Source organism: Aquarana catesbeiana, linkage group LG02 (genome assembly GCF_042186555.1).
Source record: "Aquarana catesbeiana isolate 2022-GZ linkage group LG02, ASM4218655v1, whole genome shotgun sequence".
Classification (NCBI taxonomy): Eukaryota; Metazoa; Chordata; class Amphibia; order Anura; family Ranidae; genus Aquarana; species Aquarana catesbeiana.
In genome coordinates, this window is record NC_133325.1 from 12,582,715 (window position 1) to 12,603,667 (window position 20,953).

At 49.4% G+C, this 20,953-nt stretch overlaps 2 protein-coding genes across 3 annotated transcripts in view; one reads left to right on the forward strand and one right to left on the reverse strand.

The window, feature by feature from the left end:
* The window catches only part of LOC141126642 (uncharacterized), a 32,096-nt gene extending 19,922 nt beyond the window's left edge, over nt 1-12,174 (reverse strand). Inside the window, exon 1 of the mRNA XM_073612572.1 lies at nt 12,099-12,174. Coding sequence (XP_073468673.1) covers nt 12,099-12,121 — 23 coding nt within the window. The 5' untranslated portion in view covers nt 12,122-12,174. The remainder of the gene's footprint in view (nt 1-12,098) is intronic.
* Nucleotides 11,583-20,953, forward strand: part of TAF1C (TATA-box binding protein associated factor, RNA polymerase I subunit C) — a 63,723-nt gene continuing 54,352 nt past the window's right edge. The window contains exons 1-5 of one of the 2 annotated variants that reach the window (XM_073612570.1): nt 11,583-12,242; nt 13,929-14,072; nt 14,151-14,238; nt 17,775-17,884; nt 19,982-20,068. In XM_073612570.1, the coding sequence (XP_073468671.1) occupies nt 13,932-14,072; nt 14,151-14,238; nt 17,775-17,884; nt 19,982-20,068 (426 nt within the window). In that variant the 5' untranslated portion in view covers nt 11,583-12,242; nt 13,929-13,931. Of the gene's footprint in view, nt 12,348-13,928; nt 14,073-14,150; nt 14,239-17,774; nt 17,885-19,981; nt 20,069-20,953 lie in introns of both variants that reach the window. The other variant, XM_073612571.1, reaches the window with a different exon arrangement.

Consider the following 20,953-nt stretch of genomic DNA (forward strand, 5'->3'; position numbering starts at 1 on the left):
ACATTTAATGCAGTGCGTCCTGCTCACAGTGTTCAGCTAGATCCGTTCCTGCTATTTACATTTAGTGCAGTGCGTCCTGCTCACAGTGTTCAGCTAGATCCGTTCCTGTTATCTTCTAGACTATTTACATTTAGTGCAGTGCGCCCTGCTCACAGTGTTCAGCTAGATCTGTTCCTGCTATTTACATTTAGTGCAGTGCGTCCTGCTCACAGTGTTCAGCTAGATCCGTTCCTGCAATTTACATTTAGTGCAGTGCGTCCTGCTCACAGTGTTCAGCTAGATCCGTTCCTGCTATTTACATTTAGTGCAGTGCGTCCTGCTCACAGTGTTCAGCTAGATCCGTTCCTGCAATTTACATTTAGTGCAGTGCGTCCTGCTCACAGTGTTCAGCTAGATCCGTTCCTGCTATTTACATTTAGTGCAGTGCGTCCTGCTCACAGTGTTCAGCTAGATCCGTTCCTGCAATTTACATTTAGTGCAGTGCGTCCTGCTCACAGTGTTCAGCTAGATCCGTTCCTGCTATTTACATTTAGTGCAGTGCGTCCTGCTCACAGTGTTCAGCTAGATCCGTTCCTGTTATTTACATTTAGTGCAGTGCGTCCTGCTCACAGTGTTCAGCTAGATCCGTTCCTGCTATTTACATTTAGTGCAGTGCGTCCTGCTCACGGTGTTCAGCTAGATCCGTTCCTGTTATCTTCTAGACTATTTACGTTTAGTGCAGTGCGTCCTGCTCACAGTGTTCAGCTAGATCCGTTCCTGCTATTTACATTTAGTGCAGTGCGTCCTGCTCACAGTGTTCAGCTAGATCCGTTCCTGCTATTTACATTTAGTGCAGTGCGTCCTGCTCACAGTGTTCAGCTAGATCCGTTCCTGTTATCTTCTAGGCTATTTACATTTAGTGCAGTGCGTCCTGCTCACAGTGTTCAGCTAGATCCGTTCCTGTTATCTTCTAGACTATTTACATTTAGTGCAGTGCGTCCTGCTCACAGTGTTCAGCTAGATCCGTTCCTGTTATCTTCTAGACTATTTACATTTAGTGCAGTGCGTCCTGCTCACAGTGTTCAGCTAGATCCGTTCCTGTTAAATTCCTACTGACAGGCAGGCTTGTCTGGTTACAGTATATAAAGCTACCTGAAGAAAATTACAGGTGTTCTATTTGATCCTATTAGTACCACGGTCAGGCAGCTAGACTATTTACATTTAGTACAGTGCGTCCTGCTCACAGTGTTCAGCTAGATCCGTTCCTGTTATCTTCCTACTGACAGGCAGGCTTGTCTGGTTACAGTATATAAAGCTACCTGAAGAAAATTACAGGTGTTCTATTTGATCCTATTAGTACCACGGTCAGGCAGCTAGACTATTTACATTTAGTACAGTGCGTCCTGCTCACAGTGTTCAGCTAGATCTGTTCCTGTTATCTTCCTACTGACAGGCAGGCTTGTCTGGTTACAGTATATAAAGCTACCTGAAGAAAATTACAGGTGTTCTATTTGATCCTATTAGTACCACGGTCAGGCAGCTAGACTATTTACATTTAGTACAGTGCGTCCTGCTCACAGTGTACAGCTAGATCCGTTCCTGTTATCTTCCTACTGACAGGCAGGCTTGTCTGGTTACAGTATATAAAGCTACCTGAAGAAAATTACAGGTGTTCTATTTGATCCTATTAGTACCACGGTCAGGCAGCTAGACTATTTACATTTAGTACAGTGCGTCCTGCTCACAGTGTTCAGCTAGATCCGTTCCTGTTATCTTCCTACTGACAGGCAGGCTTGTCTGGTTACAGTATATAAAGCTACCTGAAGAAAATTACAGGTGTTCTATTTGATCCTATTAGTACCACGGTCAGGCAGCTAGACTATTTACATTTAGTACAGTGCGTCCTGCTCACAGTGTTCAGCTAGATCCGTTCCTGTTATCTTCCTACTGACAGGCAGGCTTGTCTGGTTACAGTATATAAAGCTACTTGAAGAAAATTACAGGTGTTCTATCCCAGCTTAGTGCAGCTACAGGCCATTAGTATGTCTGGAAGGCCAAGAAGGAGAGGCAGACAGTCACAAGCCAATAAGAGAGGGCAAGCAGGCTCTGTGTCTAGTGCTGGTCGTGGAGACGGTGCATCCTCATCAGCACGTGGCCATGGGACACGCTTGGCCTTTTTTTCGGCAGCTGGCCGAGTTGAGCCGCAACATGCGGAAGACTTGGTCGAGTGGATGACCAAGCCGTCCTCATCCTCCTCATCCTCTCTCACCCATGCCCAGGGTGCTTTGTCTGGCAAAGCAGCAGCCTCTTCCCTCAGCTCAATGTCATCAGTGACTCCTTCCCTAGCTCCACCATGTCCTCATGAGGATTCCCTCGAACTGTTTGACCACAGTGTTGGGTATATGCTCCAGGAGGATGCCCAGCGTTTGGAAGGCTCTGATGACGATACTGAGCTCGATGAAGGCAGTAACATGAGCACGGACAGAGGGGGTGCCCAAGAAGGACAGCAATCTGTCAGTCATGCTCCCCCTGCTGCAGCATACTGCCAGGTTTGCTCCAGTGATGAGGAGGGAGGGGATGATGAGGTCACTGACTCAACGTGGGTGCCTGATAGGAGAGAGGAGGAGGAGGAGGAGGAGGAGGAGGAGGAGGAGGAGGAGGAGGCGGCGGCACATCACCAACGAGGCAGGATGCCCTCCAGGGGCCAGCCTAAGGGCAGCACATTGACTGCATCACACCCCAAAGCTCCACATGTGCAGGGCGCTGCAGTCTCTGCGCGTTATTCAAAAAGTTCTTTGGTGTGGGCCTTTTTTGAGACGAGTGCATCAGATCGCACCGCTGCTATTTGCAACATATGTCTCAAGCGTATCTCGCGTGGCCAAAACATCTCCCGCTTGGGTACCACATGCTTGACCAGACATATGTTGACCTGCCATGCAGTTCGTTGGCAAGCGTATCTAAAAGACCCACACCAAAGAACAAAGAGGATCTCTCCTTGCTCCTCATCAGCTGAGATTTCCAACCCCACTAGACCTTCAGTCCTCTCTGAGACCTGCAGTGAGAGGAATGAAGGTGTAGAATTAGGTGTGTCACAGCCAAGTACTTGTGGGCAATCTGCTTTTGGTACACCGACGTCAGATTGTACCAGGCAAATTTCCCTGCCCCAGCTGCTGCACCGCCGAAAGAAGTTTGCTCCCAGCCATCCACATGCCCAGCGGTTGAATGCTAGCTTGGCAAAATTGCTAGCACTTCAACTGCTGCCTTTTCAGTTGGTAGACTCTGCCCCCTTCCGTGAGTTTGTGGAATGTGCGGTTCCTCAGTGGCAGGTACCCAAACGCCACTTTTTCTCACGGAAGGCGATTCCGGCTCTCTACCGGCATGTGGAAGGCAATGTCCATGCCTCGCTGGACAGGGCGGTCAGCGGTAAGGTGCATATTACCGCTGACTCATGGTCCAGCAGGCATGGACAGGGACGTTACCTAAGTTTCACGGCGCATTGGGTGACTCTGCTGGCAGCTGGGAAGGATGCAGGACAAGGTGCAGTAGTGTTGGAGGTTGTTCCGCCACCACGCCTCCAAAATGCTGATTGTGACACACCTCTCTCCTCCACCCCCTCCTCTTCTTCTTCCTCCATGGCCTCTTCCTCGGAACCAGCGGTGCTCCGTAGGCGTTCAAGGGGCTACGCAAGTACGCAGGCAAAAAGATGCCATGCGGTGCTTGAGCTGGTGTGCTTGGGGGACAGGAGCCACACTGGGGCAGAGGTTCTGTCAGCTCTGCAGGGGCAGGTTCAGAGGTGGTTGACGCCACGCCAACTTAAGGCAGGAATGGTGGTTTGCGACAATGGCACCAACCTCCTCTCTGCCCTCCGACAGGGACAAATGACCCATGTGCCCTGTTTGGCTCACGTCCTTAACTTGGTGGTGCAGCGGTTCTTGGGCAGGTACCCGGGCTTACAGGATGTCCTGAGGCAGGCCAGGAAAGTCTGTGTGCATTTCCGCCGGTCATATAATGCCAGTGCTCGGCTGACGGACCTCCAAAAGGAGTTTAACCTGCCCAAGAACCGCCTAATCTGTGACATGCCCACCAGGTGGAACTCAACGTTGGCCATGCTGCAGCGGCTGCACACGCAGCAGAGGGCCATCAATGAGTACCTGTGCGACTATGGCACCAGGACAGGGTCAGGGGAGCTTGGTTTTTTTTCCCCATGCCAGTGGGCCATGATCAGGGATGCATGCACTGTCCTGTCACCATTCGAGGAGGCCACGAGGATGGTGAGCACTGACAGTGCATGCATCAGTGACACTGTCCCCCTTGTCCACCTGTTGGAGCACACGCTGCGTGGAATAATGGACAGGGCACTTGAGGCAGAACAGAGGCAGGAAGAGGAGGACTTCCTTAGCTCTCAAGGCCCCCTTTATCCAGACAGTGTTCCTGCGTGCCCGCCGATCACACAGGAAGAGGACGAGGAGGAAGAGGAGGAGGAGGAAGATTGTGTCAGTATGGAGGTGGAGCCTGGCACTCAGCATCAGCAGCAGTCTTTAAGGGATCAGTCCCAAGAAACACATGGACTTGTACGTGGCTGGGAGGAGGTGGCTGCGGACCATGTCGTTCTTAGTGACCCAGAGGACTCCGGACCGAATGCCTCAGCAAACCTACGCTGCATGGCCTCCCTGATCCTGCAAAGCCTGCGTAAGGATCCTCGTATTCGTGGTATCAAGGAGAAGGACCAATACTGGCTGGCAACCCTCCTTGATCCACGTTACAAGGGTAAAGTTGCGGACCTTATCTTGCCATCGCAGAGGGAGCAGAGGATGAAACATCTTCGGGAGGCCTTGCAGAAAGGTCTGTGCAACGCATTCCCAGAGACTGGGAGGTTACAAACTCCTGTTTCTGGACAACGTGTTGCTGAGGCTTCGGTCAGTCAAAGAAGGAGCGGTGGAGAAGGTGGCCGTCTGACCGATGCGCTCAGACAATTTTTTGGTCCGCAGCCCCAAGGTATGATCGGTTCCAGCAACCATCGCCAGCGTCTGTTTTACATGGTGCAGGAATACCTAGGGGCAAGATCAGACTTGGACACCTTTCCCACCGAAAATCCTCTGGGTTACTGGGTCTTGAGGATGGATCACTGGCCAGAGCTTGCACAGTATGCAATTGAGCTACTGGCCTGTCCTGCATCCAGCGTTCTTTCGGAACGCACATTCAGTGCTGCTGGAGGCGTGGTAACCGATCACAGGGTGCGTCTGTCCACCGACTCGGTCGATCGGCTGACCTTCATAAAAATGAATGAGTCTTGGATCACCACCAGCTACCAAGCACCTGATGCTGATGTAACCGAATAATTTTTTTTGAAATCTCAGATCCCTTCAAAGACTGCCTATGCTGATGCTGAGTGACTATCCCTGAGTAATTATCCTCTTCCTCCTCAATCATCACGCTGATAGCTTGTAAGAACATTTTTGGTTCTGGGCGCCACCACCAGTGCCTAAGGCACAATTTTTCAGCCCCTGTTTAACAGGGGCGTGTAATTACAATTTTTGATGCAATACTTTGCAGCAGGGCTCGTTCCTGCATTCCAACTAGAGTGTCTGTGAGGGGTTGCAGTGTTGTGGCACCAGCACCAGTGCCTAAGGCCCAATTTTTCTGCCCCTGTCTAACAGGGGCGTGTAATTACAATTTTTGATGCAATACTTTGCAGCAGGGCTCGTTCCTGCGTTCCAACTAGAGTGTCTGTGAGGGGTTGCAGTGTTGTGGCACCAGCACCAGTGCCTAAGGCCCAATTTTTCTGCCCCTGTCTAACAGGGGCGTGTAATTACAATTTTTGAAGCAATACTTTGCAGCAGGGCTCGTTCCTGCATTCCAACTAGAGTGTCTGTGAGGGGTTGCAGTGTTGTGGCACCAGCACCAGTGCCTAAGGCCTAATTTTTCAGCTCCTGTTCAACAGGGGCATGTAATTACAATTCTTGATCTAATATTTCACAGCAGGGCCCTGTGAGGGCTTACAGTGTTGTGGCCACAGCAACACCTAAGGCCCAAATTTCTGCAGAGTATATAGGGCAGGACCCTACTTTCAAACATCTAACTTACAAACCACTCCTACTTGCAAACGGAAGGAGACAACAGGAAGTGAGATGACATCTACCCCTAGGAAGGGAAATTCTCTCCTGTAAGAGTTAATATGGGAAAACAATTTCTCCTTTCCACTGATGCTTTCCAATCCTTGTTCCACAAAAAAACCCAAATTTTCAAAAAACATTTTTCATTGGGACAAAAAAGTGAGGTGAAATCTTCTGAAGAGGAGGAAAGACAGCAAAACAAATGTCACAGGGGTGATAACCCTTCCCTATGTTTTCCAAAAAGCTTAGAAAAGATTTTTTGGCTGGAGCTAAACACGTTAAAAATGTTCAAAATTACAAACAGATTCTACTTAACAACAAACCTACAGTCCCTGTCTTGTTTGCACCGTCTGTATACTGCTGTTCAGAGTATATAGGGCCTGGTGGCCCCACACCTTTCCTTATTTTAATTTGGGTGCGGGGTTCCCCTTAATATCCATACAAGACCCAAAGGGCCTGGTAATGGACTGGGGGGTACCCATGCCGTTTGTCTCCATGATTTTCATCCATATTGCCATGACCCGACATGACATTAAACCCGCAAGCAGTTTTAAATGAGATTTTTTCCTTTAAAAATGACATTTGGTGCAGGGACTGTTCTAAACACAGGAAACACGCGTCACTTTACAGGCATACTATAGACACCCCCCAGGTACGATATTTAAAGGAATATTTCACTTTTTTTTTTTTACTTTAAGCATCATTAAAATCACTGCTCCCGAAAAAACGGCCGTTTTTAAAAGTTTTTTTTGCATTGATACATGTCCCCTGGGGTAGGACCCGGGTCCCCAAACCCTTTTTAGGACAATACCATGCAAATTAGCCTTTAAAATGAGCACTTTTGATTTCGAACGTTCGAGTCCCATAGACGTCAATGGGGTTCTAACGTTCGTGCGAACTTTCGGTCCGTTCGCGGGTTCTGGTGCGAACCGAACCGGGGGGTGTTCGGCTCATCCCTAGTCCTTAGTCTGCTTGTCTTCAGCAAACTGTTTGCAGGCTTTCTTGTGTATCATCTTTAGAAGAGGCTTCCTTCTGGGATGACAGCCATGCAGACCAATTTGATGCAGTGTGCGGCGTATGGTCTGGACACTGAAAGGCTGACCCCCCACCCCTTCAACCTCTGCAGCAATGCTGGCAGCACTCATACCTCTATTTTCCAAAGACAACCTCTGGATATGACGCTGAGCACGTGCACTCAACTTCTTTGATCGACCATGGTGAGGCCTGTTCTGAGTGGAACCTGTCCTGTTAAAACGCTGTATGGTCTTGTCCACCGTGCTGCAGCTCAGTTTCAGGGTCTTGGCAATCTTCTTATAGCCTAGGCCATCCTTATGTAGAGCAACAATTCTTTTTTTCAGATCCTCAGAGAGTTCTTTGCCATGAGGTGCCATGTTGAATTTCCAGTGACCAGTATGAGAGAGTGAGAGCGATAACACCAAATTTAACACACCTGCTCCCCATTCACACCTGAGACCTTAGGGGTGTACTCACTTTTGTTGCCAGCGGTTTAGACATTAATGGCTATGTGTTGAGTTATTTTGAGGGGACAGCAAATTTACACTGTTATACAAGCTGTACACTCACTACTTTACATTGTAGCAAAGTGTCATTTCTTCAGTGTTGTCACATGAAAAGATATAAAGAAATATTTACAAAAATGTGAGGGGTGTACTCACTTCTGTGAGATACTGTACATCCGTTTTCCATTGGAGACATCCTATTAAGCAGGTGAATATAGCCAAGAATATAATCAGTGCCGACTGCTCTAATTCAGGTAAGTAGTTATTGAGAGCAAGGAGATATGACACCACTGAAGAAAACGGCATAAAATGCACTATACTGATCCGATCTGCTCAATATTAATTCATCATACGTAGGGAATTGCCATAGATTCAAGTGTAATAAAGCATGACAGCATGGGGGGAATTCCTGCAGCGTGCAGGTAGTTCCTTTCACTCACAGTTATAGATAACACTTCTCAATGCTTCTTTATACTCACAGATTCCGCTGGTCGCCATACAACGATCTCCAAATACAATCAAGGGAGACAACCTGTTGGCATGTTACCGATAAATACGGTTCTCCAGCAGGCAGTTTCCTTGACTGTGATATTCAGATTGTACCAATCGGTGTTTGTATTTCAGTGTATTGGTCAAAAGTAGTGGTTCTCCAGAGTCCTTAGAGGAGGTTAGATGGATTTTTTCGGTCAGATGGACTTCTCCGACGCAGACCGGAGAAGTCCAATTAACCGGAGTAATCCATTTAACCAATCATGTCCCATTGACATAAATGCATTTGCATTTTTGTGTATACACAGGGGGGACAAGGGTGCTTTTTTTTTTTGTTGAATTATTTTTATTTTATTTACATTTTTATTTAAACTTTTTTTAAATGCAATTTTTCATTTAACTTTACTCCTATCACAAGGTGGTGAACAAGTCCCCTTGTGATAGCTTTGGGTAGGTACTCTTTATGGAGACATCAGTGGACTATTAGACCCCTGATGTCTCTCCTGCCCTTTAAAGCAACTAACGAGATGCTTGACAGCTCTGAAAGCCGTCCCCAACCACTTACCACGGTCCTTGGCTCCCCGGAGGAACGGCACAGCCTGGAAACCACTGCAGTCACCAGAGCTTCCCCATACTACTTGTACATGAAAGACGATCAAAGGCTGTATAAAAAATGATACGAAGAAGTTGCTCAGGCAACGCAAACTGCACTGAGCATGTCTACATATATAGGGAAGTAGACTGGTATGAGGACCAGAAAGTGATAGAAGGGAAGCAGCCTGGAGTCCCCCTCAAACCTCCCCACGGTGTAAGACCTGGCAATGAAAGAAAAATTGTGGAACTCTCAGGTAAGATGGTAGTACCTTTAAGGCTTGTACAGTAGATACCAACTACCAAGAAGGGGGACCAGTGATCACAATCAACTGACCCAAAGGTAACAAAACAATAGTTTTGCTGTGCATTCCTGGACGGTCAGAAACACAATGGAGTCTGTGGACGAGGTTGGTGGGAGGAGCTTTCACCCACTGTGGCTTGTGTTTCCAGGTAGAACCCTCAGGTAGATGTCCTGGAAGATGATCGGGAATATATTTAATGTACGCCACTTTATCCCCCTTCCACAGTTCATGGGATGACATCATCCTCCTATTGATGAGATCCCGAGGAATGTTGAGTAGCCCAAATCTCACAAGAAGGTGCTGAACAATGCAGGATTCGGGCTACCCAACATTCCACGATACATGGCCAGAGAAATGATGACGTCACCTTCCCCTAGGCAGGGTGGAACGTTGGTGAAAGACAAGTATGTTATAAGATAAGTATCCCCCCCCCCAAATATACATTTATTTTTTTGCTCCTTCATCCAGCATTTTAGGAGAGCTGGGAGAGGGTGTCCTGAATGAATGGTCCTTGCTACATAGGTGCACAGTTGGCTTGAAGTGAACCTTCACCCTTTTCACCCAGTCTCTGGATTTCTACTCCTACTTCCTTCCCTATCACAAGTGGACATTTTTTTATAATGCTTTTTTTGGGGAGCCCTCACTGCAATTCTTGGATTCTCACCTAGGCGGGAATGACGTATCAGTTGCTGCAACTACCTGGGATAGCAACATCCTGTAACCCAGGAGGCCTCAGGGGATTCTACAGAGCATGAGCAGGGGACCAGCTGTCTCCTCTTGGTTCTTGCAGCCGTCCCCTTGTTGGCACACCATGGGCCATGTATGTCACCGGGGAGGGCAGCTGTCTTCCTCTGGTTCCTTCATGCCCCCTGAGGACATGCCAGGGTCCATGCGGACAGCTGTCTCTTTCTGGTTCTTGTAGCCAGCCCCCTGGCAACACGCCACGACCTATGTGTGTCATCTGGGGACCAGCTTCCTCTTCCTTGTTCTTGCAAACAGACCCTGATGACGTTCCTCAGTCCATACAGGTCATCGGGGGGGGGGGGGGGTTGTCTCCGCCCGGTTCTTGCAGCCGTCCCCCTTTTGGTATGCTGCGGCTCATGTATGTCATTGGGGGGAGGGGGCAGCAGTCTTCTGGTTCTTTCATCTGGCCCCCTGAGGACATGCCATGGTTTATGCATGCCATCAGGGGGTTCAGCTGTCTCTTTCTGGTTCTTGCCACCAGCCCCAATGTCACGCAGAAGAGACAGCCAGCTTCTGATGAACTCAGAGAAGAAGTCAGCAGTGTGGGACCAAGTGGGCAAGAGCGAAGGGGTGAAAACCTGTAGAGAACCATGGAAGACGTATGCGGTGTTTACGAGTAAATTCAGACCATGCCCTTTTATGCCACGCCCAACATGTAACCACACCTACTTTTTTTGCCACGGCGTGCACTGCATACCGTGTATAGACAAGCGTCCAAAAGCGGCAGTTGTATATAAAGTGGCGATAAAGCGTCAGGGGGTGTGACTATGGCTGTATATAAAGTGACAATAAAGCTTTGGGGGGGGGCGTACCTACAGCTTTATGTAAAGTGGCAATAAAGCGTCAGGGGGTGTGGCTGTGGCTGTATATAAAGTGGTGATAAAGCGTCAGGGGGTGTTACTATGGATGTATATAAAGTGGCGATAAAGCGTCAGGGAGTGTGGTGTGGCTATGACTGTATATAAAGTGGCGATAAAGTGTCAGGGGGTGTGGCTATGGCTGTATGTAAAAATGTGATAAAGCATCAGGGGGTGTGGCTATGGCTGTATATAAAGTGGCGATAAAGCGTCAGGGGGTGTGACTATGGCTGTATATAAAGTGACAATAAAGCTTTGGGGGGGGCGTACCTACAGCTTTATGTAAAGTGGCAATAAAGCGTCAGGGGGTGTGGCTGTGGCTGTATATAAAGTGGTGATAAAGCGTCAGGGGGTGTTACTATGGATGTATATAAAGTGGCGATAAAGCGTCAGGGAGTGTGGTGTGGCTATGACTGTATATAAAGTGGCGATAAAGTGTCAGGGGGTGTGGCTATGGCTGTATGTAAAAATGTGATAAAGCATCAGGGGGTGTGGCTATGGCTGTATATAAAGTGGTGATAAAGCGTCAGGGGGTGTGGCTATTGCTGTGTATAAAGTGGCGATAAAGTGTCAGGGAGTGTTACTATGGCTGTATGTAAAGTGGCGATAAAGCGCCAGGGGCTGTGGTTATGGCTGTATGTAAAGTGGCGTTAAAGCATCAGGGGGTGTGGCTATGGCTGTATATAAAGTGGCGATAATGCGTCAGAGGGTGTGACTATGGCTGTATATAAAGTGGTGATAAAGCGTCAGGGGGTGTGGCTATGGTGGTATATAAAGTGGCAATAAAGTGTCAGGGGGTGTGGCTATGGCTGTATATAAAGTGGCGATAAAGCGTTGGGGGGTGTGGCTATGGCTGTATATAAAGTGGCGATAAAGCATCAGGGGGTGTGGCTATATATAAAGTGGTGATAAAGCGTCAGGGGGTGTGGCTATGGCGGTATATAAAGTGGCGATAAAGCGCCAGGGGGTGTGGCTATGGATGTATGTAAAGTGACGATAAAGCGTTGGGGGGTGTGGCTATGGCTGTATATAAAGTGGCGATAAAGCTTCAGGGGGGTGATTATATAAAATTGCGATGAAGCATGTTGACAAGGGTCCCAATTGAGGCGCAGTGCGCGGGAACAAAATGGCCGTCCGTACGCCATGGATTCACTCACCGACAACTACAAATAAAAAAAAAAAGTTAAAAAAACCCACTTTACAGATGAATAGGGAATATATTCATGTCCAGGCGCACTATTGTCATTGGTTACCAAACTCTGAAGTGAAGAAAAGTAAACAGAGGCCGTTGCTATGGGCAACATCACTACTTTATTCAGAATAGGGTGTGTCAGGATAATTATTTCTACAGGGGGGGAGGTGAGTTGTGACCATCCCCCACCCCTACGTGACCTGTGTGTGCTGAACTCTATATATATTATGTATACAATCCCACGAACTCAGCCTATAGCCGAACTGGCGGGAACAGATCACATAGCACCTCCCCGCCCTCCATCTTACCGCTCCCTCGCTGAAGCTCTCATCCGTCTCTCAGTCTCCGCAACCGGGTGTACAAAGATGGCGGACACGTCGTGCGCGGAGTGGAACTGGGCGGGACTCCGGATGCCGATAGGCTGAGTGGGCGGGGCCAGAAAGCAGGAAGAGGTGAGTGTTCCGTGATAAGCACGTGTGTGTGGTTGCTATTGGCGACCGCGCTGATGGTGGGAGTTTCCATTCTTACACCTTCTGTAGTGGAGGTCTGTGACCCTGGTAATTGAGACTGCCCCCCAATGCACTGCCTATAAACAAGACCCCCCAATACTTGTAGTCCCTAAAAAAAGTGGCACCCTGTCCTGCACATACTATATAAATAAATACTGAACAAAATTAGGCCCCCAACACTCACAGTAGTCCCCATAAATGTGGTGCCCCCCCACTTGTACACTATAGCTACCCCCACCCCCCCAAAAAAAATTACTGAAAAAACTAACCCCCCCCCATCAACACTCACAGTTCCCATAAAAGTGGTGCCCCCCCCCCCTTGCATATACTAAAGCTACCTCCACCCACCCCCCCCCCCCAAAAAAATACTGAAAAAATTAAGCCCCCCCAACACTCACAGTCCCCCCCCCCAAAAAAAAAATTAAAAAAATTACCCCCCCCCCAGCACTCACAGTCCCCATAAATGTGGTGCCCCCGTTGCATATACTATAGCTACCCCCCCCCCCATACTACAACAAAAAATGCTGAAAAAATTACGCCCCCCCCCAAAAAAAAAAAATTAACATGATGCCCATAATCCCTATAAAGGTGTCCCCCCCCCCCCCCCCCATACTACAACTTACTCCCCCTCCAAAAAAAATACACGGGGACGAGGTGCTTTGGGTTGGGGAGGGGAGGGGCGGGGTGGTAGAGCACACATTTATCATGACCCCCCCCCCCTTTACCCTTCACCACCCCCACCCCGATTCCAATGATGGATCCTCCTCACTTCCTGCAGTGGATACCTCTGATAGCACTCCCCCCATAGAGACCTCATACCTAATAATGGGGACCCAGCTGACCATTTCAATTTTGATGGCCATGTATGTTCTTCAGCGGACGGCTGCGCTGCGCCCTGACTCTGTGCCCTGACTCTGCGTCCTGACTCTGCGCAATGACTCTGCGCAATGACTCTGCGCCCTGGCTCTGCGCCCTGGCTCTGCGATCTGACTCTGCGATCTGACTCTGCGCCCTGACTCTGCGCAATGACTCTGTGCCCTGGTTCTGCGATCTGGTTCTGCGATCTGGCTCTGCGCAATGACTCTGTGCCCTGACTCTGCGATCTGGCTCTGCGTCCTGACTCTGCGCAATGACTCTGCGCAATGACTCTGCGCCCTGACTCTGCGCCCTGGCTCTGCGATCTGACTCTGCGATCTGACTCTGCGATCTGACTCTGCGCCCTGACTCTGCGCCCTGACTCTGCGCCCTGACTCTGCGCAATGACTCTGTGCCCTGGCTCTGCGCCCTGGCTCTGCGCCCTGACTCTGCGCCCTGACTCTGCGTCCTGGCTCTGCAATCTGACTCTGCGCCCTGGCTCTGCGCCCTGGCTCTGCGCCCTGGCTCTGCGCCCTGGCTCTGCGCCCTGACTCTGCGCCCTGACTCTGCGCCCTGACTCTGCGCCCTGGCTCTGCGAACTGACTCTGCGCCCTGGCTCTGCGATCTGGCTCTGCGATCTGGCTCTGCGCAATGACTCTGCGATCTGGCTCTGCGCCCTGGCTCTGCGATCTGGCTCTGCGCAATGACTCTGCGATCTGGCTCTGCGCCCTGGCTCTGCGATCTGACTCTTTGCTCTGCTTTCTGTATCCACAGTGGATGGAGCACCCGCATGTCCTCTTCCCCGGATTTCACCATGAAGGCCCTATTGTCCAGCAATCATCCAGAGTTGTGCCCACCCCCCTGGGGTGGGGAGGATATGGCAGTGTTCAGGAAGATGTCAGGGATCCCCCCGGGCAGGTGAGTGAGAGATGACGGAGTATGCAGAATTCCTGACCTATGTTCTGACTGACCTGTATCTGTCTATCTGGCCCACAGAGGCGGTTTATCCCCCTGTACAGCAGAAGAGCGGAGAGATGGGAGACCATCGAGCCAACGCCGGTCCCACTTCTACGCCCCAACACCGGTGAGTGTTCTGTCTGCGGTATGGGGGTCACATTCCTGGTCACATCTTCAGCAGCCCCCCCCCCCCACCACCACCCTCCAGGGTAATAAAATCTCATGTCGCATACACACAAGCGGACTTTCCGACCGTGTGTAGGCTCCGGCGGACTTTTCCGCGGGCTTTTTCCCAAAACTCCGCCGGACCTAGATTTGAAACATGTTTTAAATCTTTCCGTCTGACTCAGTTTCTGACGGAAAGTCCGCTCGTCTGTATGCTGGTCCAACGGACCAGATATGACGCAAGGGCAGGGTACTGCATCTCACGCTTGCTGCCATAGGAGAAACAAATTTTCCTATTGCGGCGAGCGCGGGGCATACCAGGCCCTTCGGTCTGGTATGGATTTTAAAGGGAACCCCCTATGCCGAAAAAACAGCGTGGGGTCCCCCCTAGAATCCATACCAGACCCCGATCTGAGCACGCAGCCCGGCCGGTCAGGAAAGGGGGTGGGTGCTTTGAGGGAGGGGGCGCACTGCGGGCCCCCCCCACCTCAAAGCACCTTGTCTCCATGTTGATGAGGACAAGGGCCTCTTCCCGACAACCCTTGCCGTTGGTTGTCGTGGTCTGCGGGTGGGGGGCTTATCAGTATCCGGGAGCCCCCTATAATAAGAGGGCCCCCAGATCCCGGCCCCCCACCCTATGTGAATGGGTATGGGGTACATGGTACCCCTACCCATTCACCTAGGGAAAAAGTGTCAATAATAAAACACACTACACGGGTTTTTTAAATAATTTATTAAACAGCTCCGGGGGGTCTTCCTCCGGCTTCATGGGTCTTCTTCCGGCTTCGGGAGTCCCTCCGGTTCCTCTTTTCCTGGCGTCCGGTCGGTTCTTCTCCGCTCTCTCTGGCCTCTTCTCCTGGTGTTCCAGTTCTTCTGCCGGCTCCTCCGCTATCTTCATGCCGCTCTTTTGCCAGCGGAGGTCCGGACTTCTTGTCTTCTTCCCTCTTCTCTTCTCCAGATGTTGACACGACGCTCTCTCCGGCTGGACTGCTCTCTAAGCGCTCCATTGTGACTTATATAGACAGAGACCCCGCCCCCTTATGACGTCACAGTCCCTGGGCATGCTGGGACTGTGACGTTTTAGAGGCGTGGTCACCGGGTAAAGCTGACCACGCCCCCTAAAACGTCACAGTCCTAGCATGCCCAGGGACTGTGACGTCATAAGGGGACGGGGTCTCTGCCTATATAAGTCACAACGGAGCGCTCAGAGAGCAGTCCAGCCGGAGAGAGCGTTGTGTCAACATCTGGAGAAGAGAAGAGGGAAGAAGACAAGAAGTCCGGACCTCCGCTGGCAAAAGAGCGGCTTAAGGACAGCGGAGGAGCCGGCAGAAGAACTGGAACACCGGGAGAAGAGGTCAGAGACAGCGGAGAAGAACCAACCAGACGCCGGGAGAAGAGGAACCGGAGGGACCCCCAAAAACGGAAGAAGACCCCCGAAGCCGAAGGAAGACCCCCCCGGAGCTGTTTAATAAATTATTTTAAAAACCCGTGTAGTGTGTTTTATTATTGACGCTTTTTCCCTAGGTGAATGGGTAGGGGGGTGGGGGGCCGGGATCTGGGGGCCCTCTTATTATAGGGGGCTCCCGGATTCCGAAAAGCCCGCAGACCCCGACAACCAAGGGCCAGGGTTGTCGGGAAGAGGCCCTTGTCCTCATGAACATGGGAACAAGGTGCTTTGGGGGGGCCCCCATCCCCCAAATCACCCACCCCCCATGTTGAGGGCATGCGGTCTGGTGCGGTTCAGGGGGGGTTGCTCGTCCCCACCCCCTTTCCTGACCGGCCGGGCTGCGTGCTCGGATCGGGGTCTGGTATGGATTCTAGGGGGGACCCCACGCCGTTTTTTCGGCGTAGGGGCTTCCCTTTATAATCCACACTAGACCTAAGGGCCTGATATTACCCGCGACGGGGCTCGCAAGGTGTCAATCTCGCAGATAAAGTGGCAAGATTGACTTCCTTTTCTAGTCCCGTCGTACCTGAGTCACGTTCAAAATGAATGGACTTGTCCGTGTGTGGGCAAGTCCGTTCATTCGGAAAGTCTGCCGTAACTCTGGCGAAAGTTCGTTGGAAAGACGGGCGGACCTAGCCCACCGAAAAGTCCGGTCGTGTGTGGGCAAGTCCATCCGTTTTTAAGTCTGGCGCACCTGGCGGACAAAGTCCGTCGGAAAGTCTGCCGGACCAAGTATGCCAGAAAGTCCGGTCGTGTGTATGCGGCATTAGGGGCAATTATTTTAGTGTATTATGAAAGACTAAATATGCAAAAGATCCCTCCAGGGTAATGGGAGAATATGGGGGGGTCAACTCCTCCTAGAAGTAGAGGGGTTCTCTCCCTCTGGGGTAATAGAATTGGGGGAGTTCTCTGTCTCTGGTGTAATTGAAATAAAGGGGGTTCTCTTTCTCTGGGGTAATAGAAGTGGAAGGATTCTCTCCTGCAGGGATACGAGAATTGGAGGGGTTCTCTCCCTCTAGGGTAATAGAATTGGAGGAAATCTCTCCCTCTAGGGTAATAGAATTGGAGGAATTCTCTCCCTCTGGGGTAATAGAATTGGAGGAAATCTCTCCCTCTAGGGTAATAGAATTGGAGGAATTCTCTCCCTCTGGGGTAATAGAATTGGAGGAAATCTCTCCCTCTAGGGTAATAGAATTGGAGGAATTCTCTCCCTCTGGGGTAATAGAATTGGAGGAAATCTCTCCCTCTAGGGTAATAGAATTGGAGGAATTCTCTCCCTCTGGGGTAATAGAATTGGAGGAAATCTCTCCCTCTGGGGTAATAGAATTGGAGGAATTCTCTCCCTCTGGGGTAATAGAATTGGAGGAATTCTCTCCCTTTGGGGTATTAGAATTAGGGGAATTGGTTAGAAGGATAGTTAAGCCCCATACACACGATCCGAATATCGGACGAATGATCGTCCGTTTTTGTTTGCATGCTAATCTCACATCGAATCTGATGAGTTTACTAAAGTCCCGAAAATTCCCGTACGACAGAATAAAAATTCGGAAGCGATGTCATGTGTTGCAATGCATTTGTATTGCATTTTCGAACGATAGCTGTACCGATTAAACGAAAATCGTATGATCTGGCATCGTACGGAAAAAATTTCCGTGCATGTCCGATAGAATAATATCGGATGAACTGTCCTGATCGGCTCTCGAAAGCTCTGTACTAACGATCCGATTATCGTACGATCGTTTCGAATGCGGCATTTTACGTACGATTTTCGGATCGTGTGTACGGGGCTTTACCCTCTGGGTAATGTAGTTGGAAGGGGGTCCCTCCCTTCAAGGTAATGGAGTTGGAAGGGGGTCCTTCCCCTCGGCGTAATGGTGTTGGAAGGGGTTCCTTTCCCTCTGGGTAATGGAGTTTGAACGGGGTCCTTCCCCTCGCTGAATAGAGGGGGGGGGGGGGGGGGGGCTCAGGTAGGTATTAGGGGGTGGGCTGCCTTTACAACTACTTTAAGGTCCAGGCATCATGTGACCTGTGTGTTTTTTTTTATTTTCCAGATTGCGGCTTCTCACCTGTGATGGAATCTGACCTGATTCATAGAAAGGTGAAGAAAGCGGAAAACACCAACCCCAGAATTGCCGGAGTGTCCCTCAATTTCAGCAAGCAGGTCAGAGCCCCGCCCCCCTTTTCTATCACATGACATCAGGGTAACTGATATGTGTCCATTGTCCACTTCAGTCTACAACAGACTATCCAGATTGAAGTGTGTGCTCCGCCCACCCGCCAAATCATTTTTTTTTTTTTGGATCACTTTTAGTCCTGTACAAGGAATGTAGACATCCCTTGTGACAGCAATAGGCAGTGACCATTACTTCTATATGGAGAGATCTGGGGTCTATTAGACCCCGGATGTCTCCTCTGCCCTTACAAGCATCTGATCCCACCAAGATCCATGTGATCAGACGCTTTACCAATTCAAAAATGGCGCTGTCTACATCCGGGAAAATGGAAGTGACGAAAATGCTTGTGGCTTCCGGTTTCCTATTTCTTTGTTTTCAGCTGGTGTTTGTTTTTTTTTTGAGCTAGCGGCTAATTAGCGTCTGAAACGGGGGGGGGGGGTCCCACATCAGTTCCCACATCAGTTCCCACCGCCGTCCACTCTCCCGTTCTGCCGAGGAGCCTGGGATCGCAGCCGGCTCTTCCACCGACTGACCATAGAGACGGTCATCAGGAATTGGGTGCTTTGTTTTGTATTTTTACATCATCATGCTGTGCCTCCTATGTATTTTACTGCCCCTCTTTTGAGAATTGTTTTTACTTTTATGTAAGGAATAAACTTTGTTATATTTTATACTTTTGTAATACTTCTTTCACACTCCTCTAAACTGCCTATAAAGTCCACGTTGGGGCAATTCTCCTTTCTTATAGAGATCGTCAAGGACTGGAAGGTCCACGATAATCTCTATTAGGGATGCACCGATACCTTTTTTTTTTTTTTTTACTACGAGTACCAATACTTTTTTTTTTTTTTTTTTTTTTAGTACTCGCCGATACCAATCACCGATACCTACCACTACCGTTTTGTTTTAACTTCAGCTGTCAGCAATGGTACAAAGCATTGAAAAGTTTTTTACAAATGAAATGAATGGATTTTTTTTCTAATTTAGCGCTTTTTCAATGTGAAATGTGTAAATATATGTTAATATATATGTGTAAAAATATACACTAACAAAGCAAACAAAAAAAAAGTTTTAATTGTTTATCGTTTATAAAATAGACGTGAACAAAAGAAGAAAAAAAAAAAGCAGGAAAATAATAATTAAATGGAGGAGAATAGGGAGTTAATTAAGGCTGATTAGAGTAAATTAAGAGTTATTAAGGGGTTAAACAGAAACATTTGTTCTTCCCTTTTGATCTGCAGATGAAGAAGTAGAAATGTACAAAAAGAAACAATGTTTCTTTTTATTTTAGAGTTTCAGGGCTGAGCATTGTTGTCAATAAACATTGCTGTTTTTTTTTCTTGACGGCTCCAATTACCGGACTTTTTTAACACAGGGGAGACCCACTGACAGCTCAAAGAGGCGAGCCTGAAAGTATCGTTTTCAGGTATTGGTGCATTTGCACGAGTACCGATACTTGTACAAATACTCGGTATTGGCACTGATACCGATACTAGTGTCGGTGCAACCCTACTCTCTATGGCAGGGGTACGCAACCTTGGCCCTCCAGCTGTGGTGGAACTACAAGTCCCATGAGACATTGCAAGACCCTGACAATCACAGGCATGACTCCTAGAGGCAGAGGCATGATGGGATTTGTAGTTTCACCACAGCTGGAGGGCCGAGGTTGCCTACCCCTGCTCCTATGGTATAGGAAACCGGAAGCGGCAAGCATTTTCCTCACTTCCTGTTTCTTATACCATAGAGATCATTGGAGGGGGGCGGGGGCCCTCCAGTCCACGATGATCTCTATGGTTAGCGGGCAGAATCGCTGCGATCCTGGGTTCCCCGGCGGAACAGGAGGGAAGTGGATGGAAATGGGGTTGACCCCCCCCTCCTCCCGCCGCATGTAAAAGCGAATCAGGGTTGTTCGGAAGAGGACATGGGGGACGCACCCCACCCCAGGTATCTTGGTTGGTATGGTTTGGTGGGGGGGGGGGGGGGGGGTCGGGGTGGGGGGCACACTATATACTTGCTTTTCTCAGCTTTGTCACTTACTGGAGTTTTTTCCTTTTTATTAACCAGAAATGATTCTGTTTTTCCAGATTGGCAGGTTCTGCTGGGATCAGAGTGGCATCGCTTTCCAGAGTATGGGGCGTCTGCTGGAGCCGCACTACTACCTGGGAGAGAAGGTACTGAGGGTGACTGTCTAAACCAGGGGTCTCAAACTGGCGGCCCTCCAGCTGTTGCAGAACTACAATTCCCATGAGGCTTCGTAAGGCTGACAGTTACAATCATGACTCCCATAGGCAGAGGCATGATGGGACTTGTAGTTCCGCAACAGCTGGAGGGCCGCCAGTTTGAGACCCCTGTGAGTCGAAACCTGGTTGCAATGTTATTGGGGGGACTTGTCTTATTACACAGCATGGCTTCTGAATGACATCATTCTGTGTTGCTTGTGGCCACCAATCAGACCTTTCAGTGTGAAAGATAAAAGTCGATATCATCCTTGTGGCCACTGATCCTGATTCTGGAGACCACGTGCCAGCGACAGGATCACTATACATAGCAGGGCGCAATGCTCACCCGTCTGGATTGTCCCTCTGCCTGGATGAGCCGGGCATCGCTCTATCACTGGTGAGCGACACTCTGCAGCCTGTCTGTGAAGGTTCTCATTCATCCCGGTCATGACATAGCTTGCCGTAGTCAGTCTCATTCAACTGGACTTGTTCTGTAATGTTGAAGACGTTTTTCTAAACCTCTTCTTCCACTCTAATGAGCGATCAGGATAAGATACCCCCATTTGTAGATGGTCCAAAATATTCTGTTTTGGAATGCTGCTTTGAACATTGACATACACTATATTGTCAGAAGTATTGGGACGCCTGCCTTTACACACACATGAACTTTGATGGCATCCCAGTCTTAAGCCCCGTACACACGATCAGACTTTCTGACGCGAAATGTACGCTCCATCGGACAATTGTTGTCGGACTTTCCGCCAACAAATGTTAACCAGCAGGTTTTCAAATTTTCCGCAGACAAATGTCTGTCGGATTTTCCGATCGTGTGTACAC